The sequence below is a fragment of the Electrona antarctica genome (assembly GCF_951216825.1).
Source record: "Electrona antarctica genome assembly, chromosome: 11".
NCBI classification, from domain to species: domain Eukaryota; kingdom Metazoa; phylum Chordata; class Actinopteri; order Myctophiformes; family Myctophidae; genus Electrona; species Electrona antarctica.
Window position 1 is genome coordinate 12696672 of NC_136792.1, and position 26182 is coordinate 12722853.

Consider the following 26182-nt stretch of genomic DNA (forward strand, 5'->3'; position numbering starts at 1 on the left):
CAGTGAAATCTTCTCCCACAAAGGTTGGTATTTAATGAGCGAACTTGAAAAAGATCACAGGCAAGGTCACTGCTAATAGGATCAAAGCAAGCGCTTGTTTGTTCTGTGCTGTTCATACAGACAGAAGCACACACAGACAGAAGCACACACACACAGAGCGAGAGAGAGCGAGAGAGAGAGAGCGAGATAGAGAGTCATATTGTCCTTATTAGCCACTGAGTTGCTTAGGGTTGCACAGGGGGGTCTCAACAGTAGCTAATGGTACAATATTGTACACACAGAGACAAACAACCTCAAACATATCAACAGTGCAATATGTAAGGGCTGTGTGCATCATGACGTACTCAAAGTGGGGTCCTTTAAGGGTTAGATTATGATATTGTTGCTGTCACACATAAACGTCTTATCTCCATGATAATGGTTTGTGTTTTCTTAACTTAGCACCCAACTTGATCATACTACAGCAAGTAGCAGATCCGCAAGCTCGAAACGTGGCGCAAACTTTGCAAAGTGACACGTTTTGAGCTTCTTCCGTTTGCTACTTTTGAAAATGAATCTAAAAAGTAGCACTTTTGGACATATGAGGTCTCCACCCAACAGACACCATATATCTGTAGTCTTAAAGTGGGAATCCCTTTCCAGCTCACCAAGAACCACCAGCTGGTCGCACATAACGTGTAAATGAAGTGACTAAAGACGTCCGCAATTTATCTAAGCAAAAATGCAAACAGCTTAGTGAATCGGGCCCGATGTGTTTTTGTCGATATTTTGTCTGAGCTTTCTTGCACCCGACTACCCAATATTTCAATCAAAAAACTATGCCAGATATAAAATATTCTATAGTAGCAAAGCTGCTTTGAAAATGAATTAATTGAAAACGAAGCACGACCGCGAAGTACAACCGCCCCATGATTCATGAATGACTATACAGGTCAGTTATACACTGACCTTCCTGGCCATAGAGTCCTTTGCGAACATCTGGACAAATCCCAGCACCATCGGGATCCACCTCAGTTTGCAAATAACCTTGCTTGACATTAAAACACCTACAGAAGAGAACAGTTTAAACCTCATTATTGGTGAACTTTAACCAATGTCTAACTCCAGTCAAGACAACCTCTATTGGATAGCCTAGTTAGTTGACCCTATACCACTCACCACTCATTTATATTCTCTGTAGAGAGGCCTGTCAGACCCAGTTCGAGAAACGATAGAGCAAAATGTTTGGGTCTACTCTCAATTCTCAACTCCTCATCACTGCGCACGATTAATAGCAAAAAAGCAATGAGATAAAAAGGGAAGTAGCACACGCACACACATCTCTATCTCTCTCTCTCTCTCTGTGTCTCATAATGATGTGTAAGCAGCTTCCTTGGCCCCTGCCGGCTGCAACCCACATCTTACACAGCCCTGGGTATGCCGCCCAGCCTGTCAGAGATATGTGCTCCACTGAGCACACATCTTTCTATTTTGAAAATATCTCCTCAAAATGATTTGTTGGTCTGTACATTTACTTGTCCTCTAGCCGATCTACAAGATCACAATGTGTCGTGATGCGACACATTGTGAGCTTGTAGAGCGTCTATTTTCAAAAAAGATTTCTATACATTTGAAAACTTGAAATGGGACATTCTGCATATGAGTACTTTCTACTTTTTGTACTACATTTTGATACCGTTATTTGTGTGCTCTTACTCAAGTACATTTAGAATTCTGGACTTTTACCTTTAACAGAATATTTCTACATTGCAGTATTGATACTTTTTTTTAAAACATGTGAGTATTGCACTTGTGATTTGTGAAGCTCATTGTTGAATATGAGTCATCCTCTTCACAACATGCATGCAATCTCTGGACACTGTTCAAGGCCAGGCCAGGCCATTTTATTTGTATAGCACATTTCAACAATAATGTGCTTACACAGCTAGAACTCAAGCAAAGGAAACAGGAAACATTATAAATTAGGATTCATAAAACAAAATAAGTAAAAATGTATACAGTTACAGTGCAGAAGAGAAAATACAAAAATAATGAATCCCTCTGTGCTGCAAGAATGAATGAAGGGTTCTTTCTTTTCAAAATATTTTTATTGTAATTTCAATAATATAAATCTCAGGAATCATAGGGCAGACATAATGAAAAGAGTATTATTGCGCAAATCATGCCCCTTCAAGACAAAAGAAAAAAGAAAAAACATTTCCTCCCCTTCAAGTCCCAATTTAGTAAAGCCAATTCCCAATTCCCCAGCCTCTCTACGAGTACTCCATTTCTGCTAACCCCCACAATCAGTTATTGGGAGGGTGAAGAAAGCCTCGGGTCTCCTCCGATACCTGGGCTGTCAAGCCACCATCTTCTTTCCACCTGACAGTAGGTGCGTTTCCATAAAGCCTTTTTTTTGCGCATTAAGTTTCTTGCGAAAAATGTCCTGGATGGAAACACCTCAAAATGTGAGGTTTATACTTTAATATTTAGGCTACAATCTAGTGATTATAGTCTTACCAGCTATATAGTTTAATAGTTAATTAAATTCCGAGGAGCCGATGGACAAAAACCTGTCCCCGGACAGCCTCTGCACAGCACAAAGGACTTGTAGCCCAATTGCCAACCAGGCAGTCCGTGTATAATATTTTTGTATAGCCTAAAAGAACGTCAAAAAGAAAAATATTTACGTAGGCTATGTCATAACGGTAACACCAGGTCTCCACCGGGCGCGTCAGCGTCGCGTCTCCGTCACCGTCAGGGAATGTTCCCTTTTTAATCAATGAAGGGTGGCTCCACTGCCCGCGTTGCGTTGACGGAGACGCGACGCGTGCATTAAAATTGAACCGGTGCGTTTTTTGACGCACGCGACGGAGACGCAACGCGTCCGGTGGAGCCCTGGCGTTAGGCTCACTTTACTGGCAAAATAGTGCCACCTACTGCTTATTTCATGAACTTATTTTGTATCTCCCGGGGCCGAGAGTCGAATAATCAGTGGAATGGAAACAAGAGACAATCCGCATTTCTTTTTTCGACTTAATGAACATAGACGCCTTATCAGACGACGTCACACTGATAAGAAACAGCATGCGCGTGCATAAAGGCAGCAGAAGAACACCACCTCTCATAAGATGCAATGGAAAAGTTCTAACTGCACTCACGTGTAAAAAATGCCCCATCAAACTTTCAGATGCTGTTTTTCTCCCAGTGTGGAGGAAGAATGATTAGGATTTTTATTGTGATCTCTCGCCCTTGAAATATATAATCCTTGGTTTCTGTTGTGTTTGAACAATAATAGCAATTCAAAACAGTTGTCATAAGAACGGGAGGTGCACTCAAGAACACAGCAGCAGAGCCTATTTGTGCATGGCTGCACGCGCACCTGCAGTCCATCAAGTATAATTTATGCTTTGCCCCGCGATGGTGTCACGCACGCAGACCTCTACGCTCACAACAGTCGCATCTGCGATGTGATGTGAGCTTGTATATCAGCTGTTCTCTGTGCGCAATACTGTTGGGCTTTGAAGTATACATGTCTCCTAGGGTGCACCTCACTAGCCAACTCACAAGCGGAGGTTGAATGGACTGAAACCAGCGCTCCCCAAAACAACAGGTTTGGAGATCTGTTGGGAATTGATTACATGAAACAGTCACCCGTGCGCCCAGTCCCAATGTTTGTAAACAAATAATTGGTCTATACGCTTCCTTATTTCGCAAAGGCTTAATGGAACCGCACCTAGTGACAGGTCTCACTAGGGGGGCATAACGCATGTGGCGGTACACGCTATCCCCCCCACCTCCTCCCCCCCTGAAGAAGAATGAAGGGTTTAAGTCGAGAACCTTTGTCTCCACAGCAATTATCCTTTTTGAACACCTACGCAAGGCTTTGATTGTTTGATTGGACACTTTATTGGCAGAAATGTAAACAGTACAGAGTACGGTCAAACACAGGAAAGGGATCACCGAAAAAGGTCGTTGCGGTCTTGTTTCCATTCAGGTTCTGGACGCAAGGCTGGACTTTTAGACAATGGATTGTATGCATTAACAGAAGGATTATTCCAAGTATTCCAACTTTTATGCTTTTTATCACCTTCATCACCACTCACATTTAATTAGTATCTTTTAAATTATTGTTTTAAAGTATTATATCTGTATTTTTAGCTGTCCTTAATTTCTGTCTGTCCGGCCATCTGAACAGACAATATATATCCCTATGGCGATGTATACAATTGAAATATTTTGTGTTTTATATATGGAAAATCTACATTTTTTATTAGCCTACAATAAAACCTAATGGAATTTAGCAAAGAAAGTGAAGGAAGTAAAAAGCTGAACAAACATTTGCACATTTTATTTGGAATTATGTTTTCCATCTTTGATGATTATACAGATAAGTCAATCAACATCATAATAATTGCAGTTCTCTCATTTTAATCCCCTCAAGAGACTGACTGAAGTAACTCAATGCACATTTAGCTGCAAACCATAACAAATTGCTATATCAAACAATCTCTATGATATTATACCATAATCCATATAAACTCTTCACACTTTCCTGATCTTTTCCTGCATGTTTTCCTTGAAAGTTTTGTTCACTGATTAGCCAGTAATTCTACTGCTTTGATAGGCTACTGAAAAGAAAAAGTGTCCAGCAGAGGAACTCTATCTATTCAGGGAATTTCTGACAATGCACTGAAGTTCTCAAACGGCACATCTTGTAGGTTGTTTTACCAAGATAAAAGAAATGAAGATCAAAGTTCTGAGCTTTTTCATAATTATCTGGAAGACATTCTTTCGAATTAAAACCTTCAGCTCAGTTTGCAAACAATTAGTCTTCAATTCAACAGACGTTCTAGCGCTTCAATAAAACATAACTTTTAGGGCCATTTTATAATTGGATGGCTTTGATAGTTTGAAAAAAGTTAACAAGAACCTTGAATATGCACAAATGTTAAATTTAAAATGAATAATTTCATGAAAAGCTTTAGGATTAGTACTCTAACCTATGTGACATTGTGATTGACAGGAGTTATTATCAGAGGAGCAGCATTTTCACCACAATTGTTCTCTGGACTGAAGTTTGGATAGAAGATTCTCAGTGAAGGTGCAGCCAGTGAAAGAGTCAACTCTTGCCTCCACATCATGAAAGGAGGCCAGACCCTCGTCATAATCCACAAACATGCACTCCCACTTTCTGGAGCTCCTCTCATACAGGGAAGTGATCACGAGGGTCAGCAAGAGCGTACACATTTCCATTTCTCAACCATATAATCCAGTGACACACACACACACACACACACACACACACACACACACACACACACACACACACACACACACACACACACACACACACACACACACACACACACACACACACACACACACACACACACACACACAGGTGTGGTACCCCACCAAACACAACACACTGTTGTGTGTTTGTAAAATTATATTGTAATTAATTGTGTATCCGACATAATGACATTGGTTTCTATTCAGCCACCCTAGGGGAATTTTTGACAGCTGCTGAAAGTTGGTGTACCATTAACAACAATATAAGGCAAAATGTTCTACATTTAATTATGCTTTCCTTTAAGTCAGTGGTTCCCAAACCTTTTCGTGTCAAGGACCCCCAAATCAACATTTATTAGGCCGCGGACCCCCATTTGAAAACATTATGCCAGTGACCCCGATAAGGGAGGATTTTTACAGCTCTAGCAGTGATTCCGAAACATAATAATTTCATGGACCCCCCCAGTTTCACAGGCATTATGCTACGGACCCCAGATTTAATGGCATTTCTATCTCTGGGACCCCCAATTTATATTGTAAAACCACTGTTAATTTAACTCTGAGAGTGAACACTCTCTGAGTTACAGACCCATAAGGGTCCAACAATTGGTTCCAAACTATCTCTAATTGAGCTAGGTACCCCCTGGAACTCCCTCAAGTACCCCTAGGGGTCCCCGGACCCCACTTTGGGAACCACTGCTTTAAGTAGCATGTGGTGTGTCAAACTAGGGGGTTTTCATGATTCTGAATCCATTCCAAGCATCAATTTTGCACAAAAAACACTCGTTGGGCTAGCTGTCATTACAAATGTGATGAGGTCAGCACATTTGTGGATAGCATCTGACAAAGCTCACGGCGAAACGCTGTGAGTCGAGCTAATAAATAAGTTGATAATGCACAGCAGTAAGTTGTCCGTCTCTATTCCCTGGAGTGTGCAGTCCCTTTCTTGGAAGGTTTACTTCCCTTTTTTGAAGTCTATGCCTGCTAACTAGACTTGCACCTCCACACACACACACACACACACACACACACACACACACACACACACACACACACACACACACACACACACACACACACACACACACACACACACACACACACACACACACACACACACACACACACACACACACACACACACACACACAGCCTAGTGCTTTTCTCAGACTTGTATTCAACTGGGCAGAGTGTCTCTGCCCAGTTGCAAAAATTAAATGAAGGTTGAATGAATGAATGAATGCCCACCACCAGACTTTACATTTAGCTTTTTTCTATAATGCCCTCTATTGACTATTCACATCACAGTACAGCTCAGCCCTACAGATCCAAGTGAGTACACAGGCGTAGTGTCGCCATCCCTTCTGAAAAGACCTTTTAGACCCAATGTGAATGTGTCTGTTGTTATGTTGCACCTTGTGCTGCAAAACCAATTGGCCTCTGGGCACAAATAAAGTTGAACTTCAGGTTTCTCTTCCAAGACACACACACACAGCCAGGTCAGCAGTCTGTGGCTGCCAGACGGAAACCGGCCCTGTGACATTGTTATGCAAACAAGTCACAGCTCCTACCATAAATCAACCGAGCCGAAGACTCCACCTGCCTTCCACCCAGCCACCAATTAAATTGGTTGTCACTCCTACTGCTGCGCTGCACTTCACCCTTTTCCCTTGTGTGACACAACTGGGGATGGCGAGTTCCTGTGGAACTGCTCGTCGGTGACAGTGGCTTTGTGTCAGAGAGAAGATCTTTTTTCTCATCATGGATTGTCTCGACGGAGCATCTGGGACGTTCAACAGCTTCAGGAAGGATGACTTTGAGACGGACTGGATCAAGGTGTCGGAGGGCAGGCGTGGTCATTCCGTGTACCGGGTGAAACTCAAGCTCTGGCGGGAACAGTGTGCCTTGAAATTGATTGACCCCAGTCTGTCTCCACACAGCGTTCACAGGTCAGAATATTATCAGTGGCGTAAAGCAGTGGCGTATCCAGGAATTACGTTTTGGGCAGGCAAGATCATGTGTTAATTGTCGTCTCCCCGCGCACAATCGTAGCACTAAAGGTTTTCAAAGAGATATACCTGCCAGACGAGTAGGATACAAAGGCTGAAAGGCATGCATTTACATTCCAATGGGTGATTGAGGGTCGTGCTCTACCGCAGCGGCCAATCCGCTGTACATTAATAGTTCTCAGGTCTTGTTTTTGTCTTCTTTTTTTCTCATTGTATGGATTTTGGCCAGGCCAGAAATTGATTTGGACAGGCGGACGCCTGCCCTCGCCTTATTGTAGATACGCCTCTGGCGTAAAGTACATTTACTCAAGTACTATACCTATAACTATACCTACCTCAGTACTACCTCAATATTGTAATAATTTATACAATATTGAGGTAGTCATTCCAAATGTCAGTACTTTTACTTCTACTCCGCTACATCTCAGAGGCAAATATTGTACTTTTCCTCCACTACAATTAATTGAAAACTTTAGCTACTACTACTTTGTAGATTTTGATTATTATTACAAAACATACATTAACACCATGGAGGCCCGGGGCGGAGATCTCCGTCAAGTTCAAGGTCATGGTCAAGTGCCCAAGCCGGAGATTGATAAATAGGACGGAGATTAATGATATCAAAACCGTTCGCATCGCTCCACAGCCTAGGAGCGCTTGTTGCCCGATCCGATGACGTGTCAAACAGTGACACGTCATCGAAAATGTTCCCTGCCTGTTTAGCTGACAAAAACGAAAATCTTAAAACGTTCATAACTCCCGATCTAAATCATCCCGTCTAATTCTGAAAAAAGATCCTGTGTTAGACGGCGCTCCGCGGTCCAGTCGCTAGTCGCGATAGATTTATTCTTACCCCCCGTTGTTGTCGATCGACTCTAGAGTGGTGTGGCTATTGTTAGCTGCTACACAGACATGCACAACAACTTCCGGTGCGCCGGTAAAAGTGGTCCGGGCGCTATAAATGATGGGCACATGGATTAAATGGATTAAATAGGTCCGGGCAAGCAAGGTGTTACCACTTCGGCCCTATAGGCCTAGTCTACAAATTTCGGCCATTTGTAAATAATAGCAGATTTACAAGCTCACAATGTATCACATCACGTGCATTGTGAGCTTGTAAATCTGCTATTCTGAACAGATTTGTATACATTTGAAAACTTGTGAAATGGGACATTCTGCATAATGAATAATTTCTGCATTTGGTACTTTAAAGGGGCATTCCACTCATTTTCAACATTGTACTATGTCATTAATATACCTTAGAGCTGTTTTGTGGAAATAATAAAACAGTCCCCCCATTCTGTGTTTCCGTTCTGGAGGTCTGAAAAAAATCATTAACATGGTGAATCACATATTGATGACATCATCAAGATGTGATTCACCATGTTAACAATGACCTTTGTACTTTTACTAAGTAAAATATTTCAGTACTTTCCCCAGCACTGATTATCATGACACAATCCTGCTATATCCTGCTATAGTAATGTTTTGACTTGCTGTAGTGTCAGTGAATATTTGGTACTGTTAACTGTATATCATTTTTATTTTGTTATTCTTCTTGCCCTGCAATACCTGCAATTTTCATCACAATCTGACTTGTGTAGGATTCTTACTGTTATTATCCCCATTCCCCACCAGGCCGCAGGCAGTTCTGGAAATGCATGAATGTATTTCTTCCTCCTGTGTGTGTGTTGCATGTGTGTGTGTGTGTTGCGTGTGTGTTGCGTGTGTGTTGCGTGTGTGTGTGTGTGTGTGTGTGTGTGTGTGTGTGTGTGTGTGTGTGTGTGTGCATATATATAGTCTGTCCAAAGCTACTCTATAAAACTATACACTGATCATATTTCATGCAAGTAGGCCACATACCATTTTCTTCTAAACACACTTTATGCTACTCTTGCAGATTAATTGCCACACAGGCTCCCTGCAGTCATGTTCATTCCATACTGATTGATTATTAGTTGGCTTCTAAAGTGTGTGGGTGCAGGACTATTGTACAAAATAAACAATGCACACCTCATCCACTTTAACCCAAATTTGAATCACACAGTGAGGTGCCTATATAGGAACGCAGAGCCAAAATCTATTTCACTGCTTGAGGATTGGGTAAACGCTAAAGTAAAAAAGAATAGGGGTGCTACTGACTGCCACCGACGCCGTGCCCGTTAAAGTAAAAGTGGTTAAACTGTTCCTAGCCTCGGAGACCGAATGTGTTTAGTTTTTAAAAGAAAAGACTGGGCAAATGAGCCACATTTCCTGGTCTAAGAGAGGGAGTGAACTACAGTGCAGAGGGGTGTCGCTCCAAATGTTGTGACGTCTGTGTTCTCAGCTGTTTTCTACTGGGGAGGGGAGGGGAGGAGGGGGTGGGGGTGGGCGCTCGCCGCTCAGATCGGTGAACCAAGCTGGCTCCTTTCCAGCCGAAGAAGCAGCGACTCTACTCCGAGTCTCTCTCACGTGATGCACTTCTCACCCTATCTCTAGCCATCCGTCGAAGAAAACTAATTTCGGCCGCTTGTATTCGCGACCTTATTCTTTCGGTCATGACTCACACTCTGACTCACACTCTGACCATAGGTGAGAGTAGGAACGAAGATTGCTCGGTAGACCGAGGGCTTTGCCATCTGGCTCAGCCCTCTTTTCGTCACAACAGTGCGGTACAGCGACTGCAATAACGCCCCTGCTTCTCCGGTTCTCTGGCTAATCTCCTTCTCCGTCCTCCCCCACTCGTGAACAAGACCCAGAGATACTTAAACTCCTTCACCTGGGGTAATGTCTCATTCCCTACTTGGACTACACAATCCATCGGTTTCCTGCTGAGAACCATGGCATCAGATTTGGAGATGCTGATCCTCATTTATGTGGATTCACAGCTGAAAGATAAACACTTTTACTTAAAGCTGCACTATGTAACCTTTCTCTCATGCCTCAAATGGTCTAGAGAGGCATCTGGCTGAAATCACGCTGGCTGGGCCAGGCTAAACTGTTCCTCATTTTTGCTGCATAGGGACCCTCTGGAACCAACTCACGGACCCCTGGGGGTCCCCAGGCTCCACTCAGTCCAACACTGCAGGATTGTGCTGTGGTTCAATAGGGGTCCGTTGGCTAAATGCAGAGGGACAATTCCAGGTATGAGCAAATGTACCCGGGGCAGCAACGTTTCATTCTTCCTTCCCTCCTTTTCGGTCAGAACAAAAAGAATCACACCTGTGTGAAGTGAGTGGTGCAACTCCGTGTGGGGGGCTATTTTCGTGCTCAGACAGACCCAGTCACCCAACCAGGGACCCACATAGCTATCTATAGGAGTGGTTGCACCACTCAAAAAATGGCATGGCACCTCAATACACTTTGAGAACCACTGCTCTAAAGATGACAATTACAAAAAACATGTATTATAATGATCACCACATTGATAAGGTGTCAGGTGTGAATTGGCCTCTTTTCACACCTGGCAAATTAGACACGACAATTTGTACTTTCCAGGGAAAATGAGAAGGTGAAGAAGTCAGATGTCATGTCTGTACACATACGATGGAGAGAGGTATGCTTTCTACTTGGCACCTATTTCTATTTGTGTTTGTTTATACAGAAAGCTAGACGAGGCCTCCCAGATGTCTGAAGTGAAATTCAAGTACCTGGTGACCATTTATGGACTGTACAGTGAGCCAGCTGCCTTGGTGATGGAGTACATGTGTAAAGGCTCATTGGACAACCTTCTGGACACTCACATGCTGATGTGGGCCAAGAAGTTCCAGATGATCCACGAGGTCACCATGGCCATGAACTACCTCCACAGCATGAGGCCTGCTCTGCTGCACCTGAACCTCAAGACCTCTAATGTCCTGGTGGACGATCATCTCCACGTCAAAGTGAGTCAATAGGAAGCCATGTATCTTTCATACCACTGGCGTGAATACAACCATTCAGGATAGTCCCAATTTTGGGCAACATTTTGGAAAATATGAATTCTTAAAAAAGGCTAAAGATACAAAAAGATACAAGCAGCCCATTGTGACAGCGACTAATGTGTGTATTCAGAAAGAGCTACAGTATCGAAATGACATAATATAAATACAAATAAATGTGTAAATTACAATATGCAAGAATATTCAATGTAGCCTATGATTTACATCATCAAAGAAGCACAGTAGCAGCATTAAGGCCAGACAAAGGCGAACATGACACCCTGCACAAATTGTTGAGTCATTTCGGCAAAGTTAACAAATGAAATAATGTTCAAACGTGTAGCCTACAGAATTAGACGACAGGGCTTGCACTTGAAAATGCAACTGAATTGTGGTTCAAACCTTTTTCAGTTAAATCTCTCTCATGGGAGACAGAACCATAAAGTGACTCATTTCAGTGAAGGTGTTGTTGAGGGTGTTAATTGCTGCCCTGCCTGCCCACTAGCCCAGTCAATCTATTGATGAAAGAAAAACATCATCTGTAGCCAAATCACAGCGGCAGCACTCTATGCGGTTTGTGACGCTCCAACAGTAAGGACTCGTTTGGAGTAGTTGTTGAAGGAAGGTTATTTGCTGCCCATCCAGCTGTCATTAATCTGTTTAGTCAGTCGTTCAGGGGCTTCAGGCAAGAGCTCACTTGGCAGGCAGCTGCCTGCCTAGCCACTACGGTTTACCACGCTTCTGGAGCTTTTTACAACATTTCCAAGACAATTTAGATGTGTTTTGTCAAAAGGTTTCAGATTACGGTTTAATTGACTGGGAACAATGCCTGGATCATAAGAAGTTGATGGAACACCTGCTGGCCAGAGGGAACATCAGCTACATTCCCCCAGAGACCTGCTCCCAGTGTCCCGAGCCTCCAGGAACCATGTTCGATGTTTACAGGCCAGTTTCCAAAAGCTACACCAACACTCATGCAACATCACAGTGGCATGCACGCTCTACTGGCTCTGGTCCACTGTCAGTGTTTATTTTGTTTTAACACGCCTTCATGAGCGCGCGCACGCACGCACGCACACACACACACACACACACACACACACGCTTCAGTACCTGCATAATCCCTCACAGTCTGTCTTTTAGGTATGCGGCATGCAATCCTTTAGGTATGCACCATAAAATCTGTCTTTTAGAAATGTAGCCATACCACATTTTGGAACGGAGTATGATGCCATACTCCATTCCACTGCAACGCTAGGGTCCATATCCTGAGGAGAACATTAAAGGGCCATTAACACTAAGCACTATAACTATAACCATCGGTGCACATAACTGGTGCGCTATACAGTTAAATGAACACTGGGGAGTTCGCTGTGTGGTTAGAATACAGCAGGTTAACCATTTTAGACCCTACACAGTATTATAATGGGGTCTAAAACCAAGCCCCCAGAGCGGTTTGCCAATGATGCGCCAAGCTCAGTGGTCAAAGCTGGAGCTGCAGGTGGGCGTTTTTTCTTGTTTTTTTTGCCCGTGCATGCAGCATGAATATAACTTCACACGCAGCTGGGGTTTCACACGGAACGCTCGTTAGCACTTCCGCGTTTTGACCACCAAATGTTGGTTTCAAATCGGAAAAATGCAGTTAGTGTTAGGGCTATAGGGTTAGGCTGCAAATGTACTTGGTCAGCGAAACGTTACATTCTTAATTCCTTCCCATCTTTCCTAAAGTCCTGCTACTAGTGGTGGAGCTAAGTACATTTACTCAAGCACTGCAAGTACCATTTTCATCTATTGTTACTTTACTGGAGTAATTTCCAATTTGCAATAGGCTACTTTTACTTCTACTCCAGTACATCGCAGAGGCAAATATTGTACATTTACTTATTATTTGAAAACTTTTGTTACTTTGCGAAATGGGTCATTCTTCTGCATAATGAGTACTTTCTACTTTTGGTACTTTAAGTACTCTTTGATGCCAATACTTAAATTGGTACATTTTGAATTCCAGACTTTTACTGTAACAGCGTTACTAGATTATTATTGCCACGTTTACCTAAATAAAAAAATAAAAAAAGAGTACTTTTTCTACCACTGACTCTAATATAGCTGTTCTTTTGTTGATGTCTGAAGGGCATATTGGCATTAACATACACAGCAGAAACGAGCAAGAGGTTGGTCCTCCAGTGTGAGTATTTTCGGCAGTAGTCAGAGAGGTTGAGTGAGGGCCTGATTAAAAAATTAACCGTTTTGAGCCAATCAGCCAAAGGGCCATGGGGTCGGACATACAAGTACAAGTCAACACTGCATCATTTTCATAACATGCACAAACAACCAATCATCCACTTGTGTGTGTTGGCGTAGTCATCATCATGGTATTTCATTTTGGAATCAGGTTTTGTTGACTGGTGTAACATTCATAACATTTTATTCAGATCAGGTCTACTGCAAGCAAAAGTATTTACAGGTCTAGGTTGAAACGAAACACTTGCTCATTCATTCCAGTTAAATCCTGATTCATCCTGGTAGCGACCCATTGGTGCATTGTTTTTACGGTGTGGTTCTGCAGGTGCACGGCCAGCAGTGCCTGTGTGTGTGTGTGTGTGTGCGTGCGTGTGCTACATGCTGATTATAGACTACATTTGATTCAGACTATTGCTTTGCTTGTTGTGTGACCCAAAAGGTGCAATGATGTGCAGTGACTGTGAGTGTGTGTGCATGCGTGCGTGCGTGCGTGCGTGCGTGCGTGGAGCTAATCTCACAAACCACTGGACCGCTCAGTCCCAAACATGATTATGCACAAGTACCGCCACATTTCTTTTCCCAGTATGTTTTATGCCTTTTTAAATATTTAACTTAACATTTTATATAAATGGAGCTCAGATCAGGCTGAAGCCTTTCCCAAATCTGGAGCATTCATATTCCATCCTGATTGGCCAAATTCCGAATATTGGTGGCTCACAATAACCTCCCTGACCTCCAGCAAGGGCAACATGGGCAAGATCCAGACCTGGGGGAGACCTGTGCTCAGAGGAGCACTTTTCTAGTTTCCTAATAACAGTGTTTTAATTGTGTTTATTATTTTGTAAAGGGACTTTGAGTATACACAACAACAATAATAACAACATTAATAATGCGGTTTTGTCTTTTCTGATCTGTAGCTTTGCCATTGTGATGTGGGAGATTCTGACACAGCAGAAACCACACCCAGGTAGGAATTACTTTCACTTGAAAACTTTCACATTTCAACCTTTAAACATCCTGCTGAAATGCCTTTTCTCAAAGATCTTGCTGTACTTGAGTAGTGTCCATTATTCAGCCTGGTGGTGCCTCCTGAGCATAGAATTAAAAACAACCAAAGTATTTATTTAAAATATCCACTAATGTGTACTCGATGCAATTATCCAGTGGTGGTGTGTTCACTTAAGTAAAAGTAGAAATACCACACTGTAAAATAAATAAATAAATGGGTTGTATTTCAAATTCCACTTGAGTAAAAGTACAAAAGTATTGGCATCAATGTATGCCAAAGTAAAAATGCTCCTAATACAGAATATGGCCCATTTGTCACCTTATTCGAAAATAGCAGATACACCTTTTCTTTTTAAATTGTAGTGGACTAAAAACATTAGCACCATATTTGCCTGAGATGTAGTGGAGTAACAACAGATGGAAATACTAAAGTAAAAGTATACCCCCCTATTTGGACTTCCCTCTTTCTTGTTCTACCCCAGATTTGAACACTGGTCTCCTGTGCTAACACTAAGCACCCAATAGAGCCTGCCTGCTTGCTTAGAGGAGAAATTTAATTTTGACCTTCAGTCAGTGCGACTTGCAATTTGCAAACCAAAGGATCGATGTCTCAATAGAAGAGCAGGGAGAACAAATGCAACCAACCCAAATGTATCATTTGTATTGTATAGAGCACCGAAGTCTGATGTTAATATTGGTAGAGTGTGCTAAATCCACAGGTTCATGTACTTTATATTTGCATTGTAATCCCGATAGGGGATTTTAGATCGCCTCATATAATAACTGTGTTTGAAAAATAAACAAACCATCCCGGCCATTTCACTCATAAATCAATCAACTGACTATGAGAAAACGCTAATGTTACTGCTGTTGAATTAGTTACATTTTCAAAGTAAATTCACCATACGGACTGACCGTTTTTTTTAGATTTTGAAGTTTATTATCTTTGCCCATGAAGCTTTCAGAATGTTCCCCTTCCAATCCATGACCATCATCATCCATCACGATTCTATCATCTCAGAAATGTTTGACATCTGAAACATTTTCTAAATATGAATTTAAGCACATGCTACTTGTGACTCATTTTACTTCAGTCATGCTAGTGTTAAAAATACATTATTCTGTGCTGAATGTGTGTGTGTGTGTGTGTGTGTGTGCGTGCGTGCGGCAGGTTGTAGTGTAACCACAGTGCTGGTCCAGGTATCGCAAGGCAAGAGGCCGAGCATAGACATGCTGCCAGAAGATAAACCTCCAGAGTGTGACCAAATGGTGGGCATCATGCAACGCTGCTGGGACAAGGATCCCCGGGGGAGACCACCCTTCTCTGGTAATGCAGGCCACACCTCCCGCCATTCAGCAGCAACGGGCAGTGGTGGGAATAAGTACTCCTATGTACTATGGGAGACTTTTTAGGGTGACCAGATGTCCCCCTTTGCGTGGACAACCCCTCATTTCAAGGACTTTTCAGGCGTCCCACAAATCAAGACCCTGTCCCACATTGTGACTGGCAGGCACCAGTGTTCAAATGCCCTAATAGTTGGCCTTCTGTTGTAAAGCACTCTTGTCTCTTTTCCAGCTAGATGTGTTTTTGATAAATATCCCCTAGGGCTACAGCACTAAGTCGACCATACCACCCAAAATTAGCATTTTAAAACAAAACATGAGATGCCAGAGCGGTTTAATAACCAAATATGAGGCAATATTAGGCCTATGGTCGAATATGACATCAATACCTTAAAATAGCAACTTAAAGGGCCACTTCACCCCTTTTGCAACCAGATCTTATTTGAATGATGTTTGGGAGACAAGAAACACTTTTCTGGGGTTTTTATGTGGGTAATATGTGTTTTTAAGATATTTCAGTATTTCAAAGTGTCCATGGACTCCATGATGTCATGGACACTGGGCTCACTTATTTCCTGGACTACATGTTGTCTCAGTAAGACAGCCCTCCCCCTATCCACAAGGAGGAGCAGTGGACCAAAGCATTATGGGAATTGTAGTCCGGGAAGGAAGTGAGCCCAGTGTCCATGACACCATGGAGCCCATGGATACTTTAAAATACTAAAACATGTAAAACACAAATTACCCACATAAAAACCCCATGAAAGTGTTTCTTGTCTCCCAAACATCATTAAAATAAGATCTGGTTGCAAAAGGGGTGAAGTGGCCCTTTAAAGGAATAAGTTGCTAACACAGTCCCGTCCCCCGTCCCACTAATTCTGTCCCTCAAAAGAACAGTTTGGATCTGGTCATCCTAACTCCCATAATTTACTTAAGTAAATTTACTTGAGTAAAAGTACAAACAAATTATAATAATCAAAATGTGCTTACAGTACTAAAAGTAGAAAGTACTCATTATGCAGAATGTATGTATACAATTATGTTAAAAATAGCAAATCTACAAGCTAACAATGTGTCGCAACGCATCGTGAGTATATAGTGCTTAATGTGTGTTTTACTATAATAATACAAATCTACAAAGTAGTAACTAGTGACTAAGTTGGCAAATAATTGTAGTGGAAAGGTATATTTGCCTCTGAAATATAGTGTTGTACTTGTAGAAGTAAATCTACAGAAAATTGGACATGCTCAAGTAAAGTAAAAATAGCTCAATTGTACTTAAGTACAGTACTTACAGTATGTACTTAGTTACTTTCCACCACTGGCAATGGGAGGCGTATACTGTTACTACTGTTGATAACAGCATTTTACCCATTAAGACCTGAGGCCGATTCTACATCAGAAGTTCTCACACTTTCAAGATCTTTCAAAAACGTACCGTAGATGTACAAGACAAGTCATCCAGGTCATTGGGAGACTCGGTCTCCTATCGGAAGATTCCGTTCATGAAATGATTGGCTTAGGAATGTGACAAAAACAAAACAAATCTCCATGAATGCAAGGCTTCATGGGGTGAGTCATTGACTCATTATTGATAGAAAACAAGACATTTTTTGGTTGAATTACTTTAAGGTCCTTAAAGGACCACTTCACCACTTTTCAACTTATCTTCATATAATAGGTCTTCACTAATAATCATGATAAAATGGCACAATTTTTCCCACTCAGTCTGTGTCTCATAGGAGGGATGTGGGCAGTTCAGAAACCCGTCCACCAGTGACATCATCATTAGGCAGATTTTTTTTTAAACAAGATTTCTTTACAAAAATGTTCAGATTTGTATTATCGTGAGAACGATGGCTTCCTTTTTCGCATTGCAACTTTTCAGGACTAGAAAGCCTGCAGTTTCTATTAGCTTGGATTCCCCATTGATGATGTCACTGGTGGACGGGTTTATGAACTGCCCACGGCCCTCCTATGAGACACAGACGGAGTAGGAAAAAAATGGTGCCATTTTATCATAATTATTAGCGAAGACCTATTATATGAAGATAGGTTGAAAAGTGGTGAAGTGGTCCTTTAAGTCAATCTTCTAGAAGTATACTGTATGTCGTATTTATTGGTGATACAATGCACACGCTATACCTATACTTTACGGTACGATGGCTTTAAATACATTATGCTCACCTGACTAGCTCACAGGTCAGATGTTAAATCATCTTTAGACTGTGGTTTATATTGTTCCAGTATCTGTTTGAGTCAGTGTTAGCCTTCTACCTATTCTGTACTTTGGCATCAATACAGGTTGTCTGTCTGTCTGTCTGCATAGATTACAGTTCTGTCGCCACGACTGATTTCAGTCATTTCGATTCCATCTCTTCTCTGTCTTCTATGGAAGCCTGTTGCGCAGCGAAAATAGTCAGGCAAAAGGCAAAACTGTCAATATATCGCAGACGAAAATAGCCTATCTACAAACTGTCAATACATTATCTCAAACGAAAATAGCCTATCTACAAACTGTCAATGTGTCGCAGAAGCATTGACCGAAAATAACTACAATAGGTTATTTTCAGTTATTAATTTAAGATTTAGACTAGAGGCGCGAAATGATGTAGTGGTCAACTAGCAATTTGTTCAGAAGTCAGACTCAACACGCACACTCTGCTCTGTTCCGTTCTGCATAATGGCTCGCCAGACTGAAATACAATTGACATTAAACCCTTTTACACAGGAGACTGTGAGTCACCGTTAATTAGACGACAAATCGGAAGTCATGTTAATGAATACAAATCTGTGTGCTGCAGACTACATACACATAATAATATCATGTATTTTCTGTCACCACTCAGACAGAGTGCTTTTCACCAACTCAACAGTGTCACATTTATTCATACAAGCTACTAGACCCATTGCGACTCGGGAGGTCATGAAACAATTTACTGCTAACCATTATAATTTACAAGCAACTTATGCACGTGAGGTTGTTTTTAAATAGGGATGTGTCCAACATAATATATTTCCATCTCGCAGGTGAATCAGCATAGGACACCACAGCAGTAATGTGTGCATAATGACTAGATTGGGCAGACGAAGGGGTAAAAAGCAACAAAAAAGGAAGAGCAGTTGAACTGCTCCACATCAGTTCAATGCGTGATCACATGACCTCAAGTACAGGTCTGAAAATTGCACTGATTTCCCCCCGCGGGATAATAAAGGTATCTATCTATATAATGTATGCTGATTGGTAGGGCCGAGACTCAGGTTCCGTGACTCAGGCAGCAGAGAACAGGTGCATATTCTTTCTGTCTGCACCTCGGCATTGAAGCCTCAATGAGCCAAGGATAATCGGTGACGTTACAAAATTCCTTCCTTATGTAACCTACTAGCGGCCAGGTTGTTGGGGTGATGTCACAAGCATAACTTTTGTATACACGGGGTAATTCCGCTGGAGTCTGCTCTGTGCTCCATATTGTTTGTATTAATTATAAATCCAAGTATGAATCCAAAGTGGAAGAATTTGACAAGGACTTAAAGGGGCATTCCACTCATTTTCAACATTTTACTATGTCATTAATATACCTTAGAGCTGTTGTGTCGAAATAATAAAAAACCCCATTCTGTGTTTCCTAGAACTGGAGGTCTGAAAAAGAAATGACAGTAAAATGTTGAAAATGAGTGGAATGCCCAATCAACAACATACAGTATTAAGCAGTGAGCACCACAACACCTTGTACAGACAATCAGCTTGTCTGGTAAGGTATTATTGATATGCTTTCTGGCTAATGAAGTGTCCGTGCGCTGCTGTGCATTTACATTATAAAGGTAATTGCATGGTGAAGCGTGGTGTCTGTCCTGTCGTGCGCCGGACATAACAGATCTGCTGGGTTTATAGATCTTCCCTTTCTGCTGCTGTGTTCGGTGCCGTGGTGGTGCGCCACCGTTGAAGGACGCATGCCCGGCCCTTAGTACAGGCCGACGAAGCGGCCGATTCGAGCGCCACCTCTTAGGGGCGCCACTTAAGCCCTCCAAAAATATATTTTTTCTGCACTGGTTTCTGCCTTAAGTGGGGGGATATCGGTCGGGCAACTGGCAACCCACACATTCACATTGGGTGAGGTGACAAATGTTAGACGCTAGGGGGGGTAGTCGCCACTCGCCACCGTCTAAAAATTAATCCTCTACGAGTCTACGTCTACAACAGCTGACCCTTCCGGCCCGGGTTCAACCGGAAGGAAAAATAAAAAATCACACCCGTGTGAACTGAGTGGTGTAAGGTCTTATATAGACTGATCAGCTGTGGTCTGACGTAATGTCTGACGTAATGAAATCACACCCGTGTGAACTGGGTGACCATAGCAACCATGCTCATTTTTGGTACGAACAGACAGACAGACAAACAGACAGACACGTAAACTAACAAAGCCAGTTGTAGGAGTGGTTTACACCACTCAAAAATAAACAACAAAAAAAATGGCCAGATGTCCTAAAATTCGACTTATAACCGCATATACCCGGAAAAAATCGCACGTGTGCGGAGTCCGCGAACGGGCGCACTCTACAGATCTCGCTTATAGCGCCACCTAGGGTCCAACCGGCCCTGGAAGGACGGAATATAAATCACACAGGCAGCAGCAGCAAGCGAGAACGTCAGGGAGAGAGAGAGAATGAGAGATGCATGACAACGGGAATCTAACTTTAGGTCTACTCGCTATAACTTGAGCCACTGGTGCTGCCTACTGGCAATGTTCTCTGTCTTTGTTCTCTGTCTTTCGGGCTTAAAATGATGATAATTGTCCGGGTCGGGCCGAGCCTCGGGCCGGCCCAGCAGGGCCCAGTTACAGTAGGGCCTGTTGAGAATTCTATAGGTCAGGGAACCCTAGGGGGTCCTCAGAGATACTACTTGGGGGCCGGAAAATCTTTGTGTGATAGGAACAAGCGAGCGCACCGCACGTACACACGTACGCACGTGACGCACACACACATATATACTTTGTTTAAGTATGACATCAACCACTTGAACCCTAGCATCCCTATACTGGGGGGGACATTTGCCGAAGCAAAGATTTTAGTTAAAAATGTTCGCTCTGAAAGAATATATATTCAAAGATTTTCACGATTTTTCAAAAATAGCAGATCTACAAGCTCATAGCGCAACATAATGCTTAAAACACCAAATGGGGTTCCCGCCCAAAATTTTAAACAAGTCTATGCATCTATGAAATATTGAAATCTATGAAAAAGTTAATCTGCAACATAAGTTTAGTATTAGTTTAGTTAGTATTGGTGTTTAGTATTGTAGTGGAGGTCCCTGCTTCATCTACATCTCAGCTGAGGGGTCCTTGGCTTGAAAAACACCCCTGCATGCTCTGTCCATGTTCTGCTTCATAGTTGAGCATAAACCTGTTCATTGGACTTTATACCAGTCATAAAACTGTGTTTCAGATTTTTTGGGGGGGGAGATATTGAATACTACATTGTCAAGGAAACTGTGCTGTGGTCTAATCTAGTACAATGTCCACTCCACTGTTGAATGGAAACAATGCGTTATTCTTGTACACAGTTGGGTTATTAATAGATTTGCCCTGCATGTGCTTGTATGTATGTCTGTTGTTCCATCCACACAGACACAGTGAAGAAGACAGAGGTTCTGAATGAAGTGCTGAGGATGCCAGGAGCTGTGCCATCATCTCCCTCATCACAGAAACCACACTCAGTTCAGTCACGTCTCTCTCCCTCCCCCTCTCTCTCTCTCACCCCCTCTGTCAACCCCCCCTGATCTCTCTCTGGGAAACCATAAATTTCATATTTATCGGCATGTTAAATTCAAGATCTAAGAACTTAATTAAAAAAAATGTCCTTGTTCTGCAAGCGTCAGCAAAAACAACAAAAATTACCTCTCTCCTAAAAGACGGCAAAAGTATTCACGAATGAATGAAAGTGCAAAGAACTTTACGTGCAAATCCAAATAATGAATCCATTACGGTCAATTCACCGGTGCTTAAATAACAAAAATTAGCATTTTGAAAAGGTCGTTCATATAGACACATCTCCAGTCATTGCACATAAAAATTATCACATAGTATATAAGTCTAGTCCTCTTGTGTTTAACCCATTAAAACCGGAAAAGCATCTGTGCAGACTAGATGCATGACAGGATTTTGACAGAATCAGGTTAAAAACTAGCAGATACACGAGCTCACAGCTCGTCACTTGGTGCCACGCTGCGAGCTTGTACATCTGCTATGTTTTACCATTGTTATGTTTTATCTTAAACAAGTGTGAGAACAATTGATTCAGGAGGTATTTGTAGAATCGGCGTTGTGGTCTTGGTGGGGTAATAACCTTTATGTAGACTGAGGTGAGGCCTTACAATTAACTATTAACATTTGCTTCCTTCCCCCTCCATTTAGCCGGCTGTTCCTGAGCTGCCTGTCATCCCCCCGGGTAAGCCTTGTTGTAAGCTAATGTGTTGCACGCACGCGGGTTCCGCTGCAGCCCTGACATTTTAAGAAGTGACTCTGCGTTGGCAGTTTAAATGGGGTCTTTTCAGAGGAAGACGTTAACCAATCAGGGAGGAGGAATACATGTGGCATTAATTCAGCCTCTCAGATTCATTTAGTCTGAGATGTTGAAACCCTGAAGCAATATAAGGAATGCATCGATCCATAGTGTCGGCCAGACTGCATTAGATAGAGCACCTGTATTACTCCCAAATCTCATTCCCACCGATCAAGAACGTATAACGTAGATGTCTGATGCATTCAGGGATGGAGGACCAAGTCTGCCATGCACCTGAATAAAAGAAAAGGCCAGAAATGTATTTATTTCTCTCAATTGCGACCATATATCTCAAAATATATTTCCATCCCTCACTCACTGGCAAAACAAATGTTGAGCTCCGTTTTGTTAAACCTCTCACATTCGTGAGAAAAAGGTATTTTTTTTATTTATTTTTCCGTGGCGGAAAGGGGCTTCCATTGTTAAGTCACCACATGAACAACAAGCTTATTATCCACTTTCAAACGAACTGGCAGCACGATTTTAGGAAAGTCATTGTAGGTGAAAATTGTCAAAGATAGCAGCTCACAACAGGAAAATTACATCCGAGTTGTTTTTGGTGTGCGAACAACATGAATACTAAGGGGCTGCCATACTGTTAGGGTTATGATGACACTAAAGTGGTGTATTTTGATTGGGCCTTTTGACTCAAGGCTTTCAGCTTTCAGGAAGAAAGCAAAAATAAGCAGGGAAGACTTATTTGAATAATCTAACCACACCTGGGGGTCTATTACAGTAATTTCAACTCCATGGACACATACTGTATAGAAAGCAGGAAAAAAATCACAGCACTTTTCTTTAATGGTTTAAGCATTTAGATGATGCGCTTTATCCAGATCAATTTACAGTAAGCAGGGTAGACACGTAGGCCTACATCAATCTAGGATCATAAATCAAGAACCTATAGATCTGCTATTTGTGCTATTATAGATCATCAGGGATGGAGCATGTGACATCACGTGACATCATCAGGGATGGAGATCCCTGATGTCATCAATATTAAGCCCATATATGGAGATCCGTGATGTATAACGTTCATGGCACAGAATGTTTACACCCCAACAGCGACGACAAAGAATAGCACAAAACGAAGCGGGGCAGATGATGAGTCACCTGCCCGCTCGTCTGCTTTCTTCATCACAAACAGATCCCCCTCCCATTTTGTTCTGGCAGGTCACCAGAGCAACAAGGAGGGCGGCATCCTCTCTCTGCTGTCACAGAAAGACTTTGAGTGCTTCAGACAGTCGCTGAAAAGGGAACACGCCTCCGCGTCCTTCCCAGACGACAACACTCTGCTCCACTACACCGTGGAAAGCGGCGACGCAGAGAGCGTGCGCCACGTCCTGAGCCTGGGTGCCGAGGTGAACCGCCCCAGCTCTAAAGGTTACACCCCTCTCATCATTGCAGTACTGCACAGGTCTAGTTGAAATCACTTTCAAGTTCATTTGATACACGGCTATAAAGGAGTCTTGATTTTAGTTTTTCGGTGACTCCTTGGCACGAAAAACTTTGAGAACTATACAGATTGTCTGGGGTTGTCACAATTATTACATAATCGTCTCATCGCAATGATTTTGTCACGATGAAATGAAATAAAATGATTACTATATTTACCCAGGGTATCTGGGCTAAGCTCAAGAACTTGTTTCCAGCCAGGCCCTGCTCATAGAACACATTTCATCGTAGTGGTTCAATGCCTTGTTCAAGGGCACTTCAGCGGTGGTAATTTTAACGTGTCGGACCGCTGATTCGAACTGGCGACCTTCCGGTATCAAGACCGCTCCGCAATCCGTTCGGCCACCGCTGCCACTCCTGATCGTTTCCATGTTAGTTGAATACATACCATGATCATACATAAAAAAGCAGAAATAGCTAATCTACAAGCTAACGAAGTGACACTTTTAGTACAACATTTTTACTAAAATGCCAGTAATTTCTTGGTATATTTCTGTTGTCATATCTGCCCTGTTTTTTATTACGAAGCCCAAAAGGCAAACAGAAATGTAATTTCTATTCACAATGTTCCAATTTCCAAAGCCAAAAACACAATTAAATTGTTAATCGCAATTATTTGCGTGACAAGTCAACTTAAATGTGTAATCGTGACAGCCCTACAAATGTCAAGCTTTTGAATAAGCCCACGTACTGTACGTCCTTGCTCCACCACAGGCGCCACGACATCGCGGCCTTGCTGCTGCAGCGCGGGGCGAGCGTCACACAGGGCGACGGGGACCAGTGGACGGCGCTCCACTTCGCCGCGCAGAGTGGAGACGACCGGTCCGTCCGCTTGCTGCTGGACGGCGGAGCGGTGGCCGACGCCAAGGAGAGCGCGGGCTGGACGCCCCTCCACCTGGCCTGCCAGAACGGCCACGAGACGGCGGCACGCGTCCTGCTCTCGCGGCTGCCCGTGGGGGCAGAGGGGGCGCGGGAGGAGGCGCAGGGGAGGACAGCGCTGCACGTGGCCTGCGTCTACGGGCACGACAGCCTCGCCAAGCTCCTCCTGGCTCGGGGCGCCGACCGGGACGCGGCCGACCGCGGCCTCTCCACCCCTCTGCACCTGGCGGCCGAGGGGGGCCGCAACGCCGTGGTCCGCCGTCTGGTGAAGAGCGGGGCGGAGGTGGGCGGCGCCGACGCCAGGGGATGCACGCCACTGCACCTAGCCGCTCTCAACGGCCACACGGGCATCTGCAGGCAGCTGCTGTCCAACGGGGCCGCTCCCGACCCCAGGACGCCCCAGGGCTGGACGCCCGTCCACCTGGCGACGCTCAGGGGCCACGGGGACACGGTGCTGCAGCTGGAGAACCAGGGGGGGAGCGTGGATGCGCGGGGGCCGAGCGGATGGACCCCGCTGCACCTGGCCTGCCACCGCGGCCAGGAAGGAGCCGTGGCCAAGCTCCTGGCCGCCAACGCCGACCCCAACGTGGCCGAGGACGGCGGGGGGTGGACGCCGCTGCAGCTGGCATGCAGCGCCGCATGCTTCCCCAGCGTCCTCGCGCTGCTCTCACGTGGCGCCAACGTCAACGCCGCCAACCGCCAGAAGGCCACGCCTCTGCACCTGGCGGCGCTGTGTGGGTGCGCTCCCGTCGTCAAGGCCCTGCTGCTGAACGGCGCCGACGGGAGGCTGAGGAACTCGTCAGGGTGCACGGCGCTTAGCGTGGCACAGTCGCACGGAAGGATTGAAGTGGCGGCGCTCCTGCTGAAGGAATGTTCAGCGTGACTGTAGCCATGGAGGCGGAGAACGTAAAACGTGAAATCCTACCATCTCCATTAGCATCGCTTTGTTTTGATTCCTTTTATTTTTTTCCACACCTGTAAAGATGAATGATACTTGAATGAATGATACTTGCCAAAGGTTGTGATTAAAAAAAGACAGCGGATCATGGTATGATTGAAATAGCAACGCTGCACCTCCGGGACCATGAATACATGATGCTAGGAGAGAAGCTTTGATCATTATTCACTTTCTTGACAGCCCATGCATGTGCACCATTCAGTTGCCATGGTGACAAATCTTACAATATTACAAAAAGTCAGTGAAAAAAGGAAATGTGTTCACCTAGTAATGTTGACTATAGGGTTGGGATCCTTTTGGTTTTTTACGATTCCAGTTCAACTTTGTTTTTTCAACCAAGGTTCATGTTTTACAGTAGGTTGTTATTAGAGAAAGTAAAAGATGATCAAGTGTTAATTTTTGTGTAAGATCGCTAAAAGAATTCATTAAAAAAAAAATCAATGATTTTCATTCAGTAATTTCATGAAGAAATCAAAGGATAATCTAAGAAATTACATAAATCAGGCACAGTCGGTAGTGCTGTCGCCTCACAGCTACAAGGGCCTGGGTTCGATTCC

At 43.4% G+C, this 26182-nt stretch overlaps 1 protein-coding gene across 1 annotated transcript; it reads left to right on the forward strand.

Moving 5' to 3' along the window:
- Positions 1-7035: 7035 nt before the first annotated feature.
- ankk1 (ankyrin repeat and kinase domain containing 1) lies at positions 7036-25961 on the forward strand (the record flags this gene model as incomplete). Its single annotated transcript, XM_079513694.1, has 9 exons — positions 7036-7223; positions 10867-11146; positions 11976-12127; positions 14341-14390; positions 15603-15758; positions 21400-21488; positions 22186-22219; positions 23507-23750; positions 24503-25961. 9 exons carry the CDS (start codon positions 7036-7038, stop codon positions 25548-25550), a joined length of 2241 nt encoding a protein of 746 aa, XP_079369820.1. The 3' UTR covers positions 25551-25961.
- Between the last annotated feature and the right edge of the window lie 221 nt (positions 25962-26182).